This window comes from Sabethes cyaneus, chromosome 3 (genome assembly GCF_943734655.1).
Source record: "Sabethes cyaneus chromosome 3, idSabCyanKW18_F2, whole genome shotgun sequence".
In the NCBI taxonomy this organism is placed as follows: Eukaryota; Metazoa; Arthropoda; class Insecta; order Diptera; family Culicidae; genus Sabethes; species Sabethes cyaneus.
The window spans coordinates 120,611,029-120,620,236 of record NC_071355.1 but is presented as its reverse complement, the minus strand read 5'-3'; the positions used below and the strand labels follow the sequence as shown (position 1 = coordinate 120,620,236).

The 9,208-nt window shown below is 39.0% G+C and overlaps 1 protein-coding gene across 1 annotated transcript; it reads left to right on the top strand.

Moving 5' to 3' along the window:
* Positions 1-4,300: 4,300 nt before the first annotated feature.
* LOC128743915 (cyclin-dependent kinase 2-associated protein 1-like) lies at positions 4,301-5,020 on the top strand. The gene is made up of 2 exons (XM_053840612.1): positions 4,301-4,456; positions 4,517-5,020. Exon 2 carries the CDS (start codon positions 4,548-4,550, stop codon positions 4,926-4,928), a length of 381 nt encoding a protein of 126 aa, XP_053696587.1. The 5' UTR covers positions 4,301-4,456; positions 4,517-4,547; the 3' UTR covers positions 4,929-5,020.
* Positions 5,021-9,208: the final 4,188 nt, after the last annotated feature.

Genomic DNA, 9,208 nt, shown 5'->3' with positions numbered 1-9,208 from the left:
TGATCTATCGATTGTCGTAGTATGTTCGCCAGATATTTAGAGAGATCATAAGTTGGGCAATTGGGTATTTTAGCGGTATATAAATTTTCACATATTATGGTAACATATGATGTCACTGTATCGTCACATGAAGACTTTTTCAAATTTGACGAGTAAATGTAATAAAAATAGCATTTTTTTAATTTAAAAATTTTTTTTGTGATAAGACGATAGCTGAAAAGTAACCCACTTTTCTTCTCAGCTCACCTCAGACAACACTGTGAATAGATAAACTATGGTCATCGGACGATACAGGTTTCATACGGGAGCTGTCAAAAGCTCGGTCAAAATGAAGAGCTCTATCAGAAAGATAGAAGGGAGGGAGAGAACTTCTGATATCATTTCAATCAATCAGCTTGGTTGATATCTGTCAAACAGCAAATCATTCTATTTTTGATTTTTATTAATTTTTTCATTAAATATTGACCTAGTTGAAATAAAAAAAGAACTGTTAGATGCAGAAAACGACGAGCTATCAAATAAGGTGAAAAAATCCACTTTTTTGGGGAAATTAAAATACCCAATTAATGCATGATAGTATGACTCTGAGAGGGCTACCCGGCTTGTGTATTTTGGGTAGACCATAAATTCTGGGGCAAGTAGCGTGATACGTGATCAACCTAGACTTGGTTTGTTGGTCGATCATTTTCTGATCGTACAGAGCATTCACCAGCTGGTTGTTTTTCGTTTGAATTTTGCTCGTGAGATCTGTATCGATCCGTTCGTATGTATTTACGTCGTCAACAAGGGATTGCATTTTAGACTCATATTCGTTTCTATTCATTATAACTGTTTTGTTTCCCTTGTCGGCCGGTAAAATACATACGTCCGGATTGTCGCGTACGAACCTGCTGCTAATGTGATATGCTTCTGTCAGAAAACGATTGACTTGATCGAAATACGGGTTGATTAAACCGTTTTTTCTTTTGTATATATAATTTTGCATGACATTGGCAAGTTGGTTACGGTATGCTGCCTGTAACGTTTCGTCAGGTTCAAGTTTAATAATCGATTCTAAGTCTGCAATAATTTTTAAATAAGCAATTTCGCGATTATTCTCAAAGGGTAGAGCGAATTTTGAACCATAACCTAACAAAATCATCGTTTCGTTTGGAAGCGCTACATCCGTACTATTGCATATAAAAGCTTCGTTTACAGTGAAATTAATCGGGTTTTCAACTGATTTTTTGATTAATAACCGTTGAAACTTGTTTTCAGTTCCGCGTTTTGCTAAAAGCCCCTGTCTACGCAGGTAAGCTTCTTGAGATTGGAAAAAACTGGTGTAAATGTGCGAGGGGGTTACCTGTGTGATTTGAGCGGTGTAAGAGGCTTTTGTTTCTTCCAGCTGTTGGATTTTGTGGTAGCTGTCTTTTATCTCGATGTTCGAAATCGTTCGTTTGAAGTTGTTAATCGCTCTTTCCAACTGTCCTCGGTATGGGCTGGCATCTTCTAATAGTCCATTGATGCAGCGGAAGGACTGTTGGATGTGTGACGGGCAAAGACCAAATTTCTTGCACCGTTGGAGAAAACTTTTCCGGGTTGGTTGTGCGCTGAGCTTTTTAACTGAGTCTGCGTAGTGCTTGAGTAATCTACGTTGCGATGGCGGAAGGCTATTGTAGAAGGTGTTCGGAGATTCACTAGGCGCCATTGTCGTTGTATGATAATTATAATAGACCGTTGAATTTTTGTTAAAAGATGTGGCTTTTCGGTCTCGAGTTTCTTACGAAAACTTTATTTTACGTTCAGCTGACGTTTCGAAGAGTGATTTCCGATCGACTAGTTCTGAACGAAATGGGTTGATTAATCGGGATATAAAATTGATCAACACAGACGAAATAGGTGGATTAATAGGTGCATAATATTGTGTATCCATCAGCACTAAATTGGACTTCCGAAAAAACGACAAACGATTTTTCTTCCTTACCGCACATTAAACCTAATGTCGGAAGTAGTGCGCTGTATAGCAAATGAGACGCGCTATACATCGCACTACTTCCTAATACACTAGGATTAATGTACGGTATGAATTAAAAATCGTTTGCCGTTTTTTCGGAAGTCCAATTTAGTGCTGGATGCACAATATTATGCACCTATTAATCCGCCTATTTCGTCTGTGTTGATCAATTTTATGTCTCGATTAATCAACCTATTTCGTTTAATTCCGTAGGTTGCAAAATTTTTTGCATCGATTAATCCGCCTATCAAGTTTGATTTACTTATTTCGTCATCCGATTCCTCCTCCGATTTGGTAGGGACCTCAATTGCATACACCTATTATTCCACCTATTTCGTCGGGTTGCGTAGGTTGCATAACATTGTGCCTCAATTCATCCGCCTATTTAGTTTGATTTACTTACTTCGTCATCCGATCCCTCCTCCGATTTGATCGATTTTAGTATGGAGCCCAATTGAATACATCTATTAATCCACCTATTTCGTCTAGATCCGTAGGTTGCATAACTTTCTGCCTCGATTCATTCGCCTATTTAGTTTGATTTACTTATTTCGTCTTCCAATTCCTCCCCCGATTTGGTCGGTATTAGTAGGGAGCCCAATTGCATGCACCAATCAATCCACGTATTTCGTCTGTGTGGATAAATTTTATCTCCCGATTAACCAGCCGATTTCGTATGGTTCCGTAGGTCGGCTCTAATTCATCACCCTACTAAACAACCAACTTAGTCGGTTCTAGTCGATCGATTTTGTATACCTGAGAATCGGTATATTCCCCTGTAAAACTCCAATAAGCGCAGGCTGGTAAATGTTGCAAAAATCGGCCGATCCGTAGGAAGCAAAATAGGGCGATTCTCCCTACGCGAACCTACTAAATAGGGGGAAAAGTAGGAGGGATTTTTTATGGGGTTGCTGCCAACCTTATTTCTTGCATTTCTTTAAATAGCTCCCTTTCGTTAAGTCGACTGTCAAACACCGTTCGTTAAGATAGGGATAGCACCCCGGCGCATTCTAAGTCGATGTAAACAAACCACTGATAGACGTCAAAAAAGCGAGGTTATGCTCGTCCGTGCAAAACCCAGCTAACTGGCACTTTTATCTCATTTGCTTTGCGTTGACGAGAGCTAACATCAGGCGGGCTCAGGAGTCGTGGGCCCCACTGACAGCTGAAGAGCTAACTTGTGTGAAGAGTGGCGAATATATGGTTTCTCGTTTACGCTAACGCTAACATGTTGGCTTTGAAAACATGGCTGCCTGCCAGCTACTTGGCAAAACCTTATGCTCTAGCTTCTAGAGTGACTGTATACTGGTATATGAAGTATTCCACCACGCACACATATAAGGATTTTTTGACATTAGCTGATGCCCTCGCTGAGGCTGTTTGCAGTAGGAATAATATCAAAAACATCAAATATCAAACTCCCGGATCCTCTCCTCCACTCTTCGCTCCCCTCTCACTCCTACATAACCGATCCTCAGCTAATGTCATTCTGGTTAGTGACGAAACCGCAAATTACTTCATATATCACCCCATCGACATCTCTATATCGAGCTGCAGTGAACGTCAGCGACAGCATGTCCGGGGCTCAAAATTTGACAGCGGGCCCAAATCAGACTGCTGGCAGTCGAGTGAAACGCAGTGCTGATATGCTATCTCATTTTCGCACACACGAGATGTTGGCTGCGAAAACATGGTTGCATGCCGATTCGCTATGTGCGCGAAACGGTGCTGCCACCTTCCCAAGTTTGTTCTATTTGTGAAGTCTGTGCACAGGTTTGTTAAAGAGTGAAAAAGATAGACAAAACTTTGCATCAAATCTTCACAAACTTTCCATATGGCAGTTCCATGAGAGTACAAGAGATCGATTTGTGCTTACTGGGGTGGGGTGCTTGTGGGGTGGTATATATAATTATCATTCCAATTTTGACATTGTCGCCACTCTGTATATAGTCACTCTACTAGCTTCTAGCATGCTTATTTTCTTTCTCTCTTCTGCATACGCGTTGGATTGGTCGTCTGCTCGATTGGAACGATTGGAATCACACTGACAGACAATTATCATTCCAATTTTGACATTGTCGCCACTCTATATATAGTCACTTAGAGTGACTATATATAGAGTGGCGACAATGTCAAAATTGGAATGATAATTATCTGTCAGTGTCATTCCAATCGAGCAGACGACCTATCCAACGCGTATGTAGGAAAGAGAAAGAAAAACCTTGGAAAAGCCGCATTGCATACATTTGGGATGACTTGTCGCCACTCTGTATATAGTCACTCTATAGTCACTCTACCCGCCACCACTTCCCGCAGGACGCAACGATTTTGGTTTAAGTGTTCGTGAAAGTTTATTGTGCCGATTGATTTAAAAGTACAGGGAGAGCAATATTTCTTCCATTTCTTCTATAAAAATTAAAAAAAATATGGAGGATGCCAACAAAATTTTAGATTAATCAACATGTAAAAACTCATCTCGTGTAACAGGTTATGGGTTCTCAATGATTGCTTTCTGCTTTTAAGGTATGAATACGTACAGTTTCAATTTTGAACAATGAATTATATGGATGTTCATGCCGTGGAGTCACAACTGATGGATATAACAGCGACACCGGTGCAACTAGCTGTAAGGCATTCTGCGGGGTTTCCAAACATTAGTTTTGCAAAACAACAGCAGTTACAAAATGTATGTCAGTTATCTGCATCAACATCAAGAGTTCCAAATATTGCCACGAATAAGTCAGCCTACGACAGTAACACCAGCGTCTCGAAATATTCTCAGCTGTTAATGATATTGGAAGAGATGGCACGTGATATTCGTCCTACGTATTCTGGTAGTCGTAGTTCTACAGAGCGTCTAAAACGCGGCATTGTCAATGCAAGGCTTTTAGTTCGTGAATGTTTATTAGAGGCTGAAAAGTCGGCCAGGCAGTAATAATATCCTTTTTCCTAGATCGCCGATAAAATTTAACGGAAGTATGCATTAGTATACTACAAAAATGTGATATTCAGATGAATAAATGATGTCTACACTATGCAATCGTATTTTATTGAACAGGACTTTATTAGCCAACTCGTGCCATAATATATATTAAATAAATTATTCATCTCTGTTTCCCTGAGCTTGATCGTTACGGTTGATTTCGGTAGAGTTGTAGCTCAATGAATGTATTATGCCACGGTCCTGTTAGGCAGCCATGTTTTTGCAGTCAACATTTAACGATTTGCGTAAATGAAACAGCATGACACCGCTATACGTTCTGTTCGTTTCACTATGCAAAGCCGGTATGCTGGCAGATGGGTATTATTTTCAAATATGAGTAATTCCATGCAAAATGACGAAAAATAAATATTTATTTTAATTTGTTATTTTTGATTTAGCTGAAACTTTGCATAGATGTTATTATCAATTTCCCACCCTTTCGTACGCGATTAATTAAAAGCATCGCGGGCGAAACCGTCGCCAGAATCGTCGCGGGGGCAAATATCGTTTATTTTGTCAAGTAAATCAATATTGTGCATTTACTTGATCGATGGATTCCGAGGGGAGTTCAGGTACTGTTTCAAACGTTCTAAAGGTAAAAAAATGACTAAATTGGCAACACAGTTCGTAATGTTTTATCGTCATAACCAGGGATACCAGACTTGCAGATTTGTCTGCAAATTCCAGATTTTTGGAACGGTCTTGCAGATCATTATAAATTTGCAGATATTTGCAGTTTTTCTGACTTTTATTGTTTTGGTGCAGATTTTTGTTCGAAGCTCTTTAAACTTTCACAGACTTCCTAAAAAAGTGTGCAGATTTTCGCAGATTATTTTTAAACCAGAAAATTCGAGTAGCCGGAAAACTGCTCGATTTTTTCGGTTTTCGAGCAGTTGCAGACATTTGTTTTAGAAAATATGGCATCTCTGGTCATAACTGGCAACACAGGCTCATTGCGTTTCTGTCGCAACCTTAATCGTGAGTTCGTGTTAATCATACAAAAGCATTAAACAAATTGTTTCCGAATACGAACGTTATTTCTTTGTTATTGCTTGTTTGGATAATGAAGGATAAACTTACGCTTTATTCACTATGAAATTTCGGCAAACCGGCGTTGAAAATACAAATTCATTTCATGCTGAATTTCATTCCGTTTCTTCTGATAGAACGGTAATTCCTAGGTTTATTTACTTTGCTCGATTGGATCCAATAATGAAACAGCGATGATGACACAATTTGACATTTTATCTGTCAAAAGCTAAAAACGACGCTTTTTACGACCGTTCAGAAACACGACTGTTTCAACCGTCGTGTCCAGTAAGGGAATGCGCGCACAATAGCTTACGTGCAACTAGAGTGACTATATACTATATTAGAGTGACTATATATAGAGTGGCGACAATGTCAAAATTGGAATGATAATTATCTGTCAGTGTCATTCCAATCGAGCAGACGACCTATCCAACGCGTATGTAGGAAAGAGAAAGAAAAACCTTGGAAAAGCCGCATTGCATACATTTGGGATGACTTGTCGCCACTCTGTATATAGTCACTCTATATATGACTATAAACCTTTGCACGCGGTGCCTAACCTCAACTCTGGTTTGACGTTTTTGTGAGTTTTGTTTTGATTCCCTTTGTAACCTAATTTTATTGCTAGTGGGTTAATTACTTGTAATTCGTGCCACTTATTTGCGGAAACCGGAAATACCCGACTTTTCCGAAGCAGGAAAATGATAACAGTTCTGTACAACATATATTTTTGTCCTTTTTGCAGTTTTTTGCTTCTGGATCTTGCGAATAAGTAATCAAAACAAACCCCACAACTCTGTCAAACCTGGGAGGAAAAAAACGCACTGACAGCTGCGTGCAATGCTTTATAAACCTTTGCACGGTGCCTAACCTCAACTCTGATTTGACGTTTTTGTGGGTTTTGTTTTGATTCCCTTTGTAACCTAATTTTATTGCTAGTGGGTTTATCACTTGTAATTCGTTCCACTTGTTTGCGGAAACCGGAAATGCCCGACTTTTCCGAAGCAGGAAAATGATAGCAGTTCTTTACAACATATATTTTTGCAGTTTTTTGCTTCTGGGTCTTGCGAATAAGTAATCAAAACAAACCCCACAACACTGTCAAACCTGGAACGAAAAAAACGCACTGACATCTGCGTGCAATGCTTTATAGACCAAATCATCATACCGTCAATTGACAGATAGTGGCGCCCTTGTTTACATTTTGGAAAATTTTTCTTTTCGTTTATAGCGAATATAGCGTGTGTTTTAACATTTTACAGGCATAATGGCGTTTTAAATTCAGTCCTAATGCTGTTTAAACAACAAACTTGCCGTTTAACAGCTGAAACTTTTTTGAACTCTGCGGTCTGTTTGTGAACAAGGGCGCCAGCATCTGCCAGATGACGTCACCTTGATTTGGTCTATATCAGAGCTTCCATAAATACAGATATTTGTGCATGCATAAATTTGGGACCCTACCGTTTTCTCCGGAGTATTTAATTTTCTCGAAATAATCTTTTAAATAACATACATATAGGTACACGCTGTAACTTTATTAGACAGAGACTTAAAGTTTCAGTTTGTATGAAAATTGCAATCAATACAGTTAAGCGGGGTACGCTGCTGAAAAGTAATGGGTAAAAAGATAGGACAAGTAGAGTGACTATATACAGAGTGGCGACAAGTCATCCCAAATGTATGCAATGCGGCTTTTCCAAGGTTTTTCTTTCTCTTTCCTGCATACGCGTTGGATAGGTTGTCTGCTCGATTGGAATGACACTGACAGATAATTATCATTCCAATTTTGACATTGTCGCCACTCTGTATATAGTCACTCTAAGGACAAGAAATGCTCAAGAAATCGATTTCTTTTATTGTGCTTCCCGAGAAAATCTTTCGTTTTTCAGCTTTATATAGTTGTGCGCAAAGGTAAATCATGTATTATTGACAGTGTAAGCTCGTGTAAGTTTTCTATGTTTATGCTCTTATTCTTTGCTTAGATAACATTCGTTTTGTTCTATTACATACAGACTTACAAACAACACAGTCACAATGTTTTACGTTAACCGAGAATGATAAAATTTAAATGCTGATTGCGTTTGTAAAAAATTTGTGCATGTTTGAACGGGCAAACACGAAGCAAGCTACCCTAGCATTCAGCTGATGAGCGAGAGAGAAATATTGTTGCTTTTCTCATCACTCTTGCGTTGACAGTTTCTTACGAAATTTCGTGTGAGTGTAAAAGAGATACTTTGACTGCGAGCAACCAGAACAGAGCTGCGCGCAACTGTTAAGGGCCAAACAGAATGCTGCGTCAACGCGTCCGTCAGCGTTATTCTGACAGTTTTCCCATGGGTTTACTGTCAAATTGACGCTGACGGATGCGTTGACGCAGCATTCTGTTTGGCCCTTTAGGCGCACAACTAAACCTACACTCTTAAATAATTCTACCTGTAAATTGGTCGGATTTAGTTAAAGTTAGGTTGAAACTACTCAAAATGCCCTTAAAGTGTACAAACTCAGATTTTGAGTAGTTTTTCAACCAAAAAATTGGTAGTAGGAACTTAAAATTGCGTTATTTGTCATAGAGAATAATTCAATTATCGGTAGCAAGTAGCCAAAATTGGTTGAAATTTGTACCCAAAGTTTGAGTTTGTACACTTTAAGGGCATTTTGAGTAGTTTCAACCTGGCTTTAACTAAATCCGACCTATTTACAGGTAGAATCATTTAAGAGTGTACGAAAGAAAAGTTTTAGATTATAATCGCAATACGATTTCTTAAGCAGTACGCACTTCATAAGAAATATTATTTCACGTTCAGATGGCGCAGTTTTACATGCAGGTGAATTAAAACGTCACTTTTCCGTACGGAATAATATCCGGCGCAATTATTAAGCGGGGTACGCTGCTGAAAAGAAAACAGCTCAAGAAAAAATTTTGCTATTTTCCGAAGAAATTTTGACAACTCCAATGCAAGCAACCACCTGTCATTTTTTCTTGTGGTAATAATTGTGCCGGATATTATTCCGTTCGGAAAGGTGACGTTTTAATTCACTTGCGTGTAAACCTGCGCCACCTGGACGTGAAATAACATTTCTTATGAGGTGCGTACTGCTTAAGAAATCGTAAACGAAATCGATTTCTTGAGCATTTCTTGTCCTATCTTTTTACCCATTACTTTTCAGCAGCGTACCCCGCTTAATAATTGCGCCGGATA

Bases quoted from the DNA above. Each gene is read 5' to 3' on its own strand.
- LOC128743915 (XM_053840612.1), top strand. From the start codon at position 4,548: ATGAATTATATGGATGTTCATGCCGTGGAGTCACAACTGATGGATATA.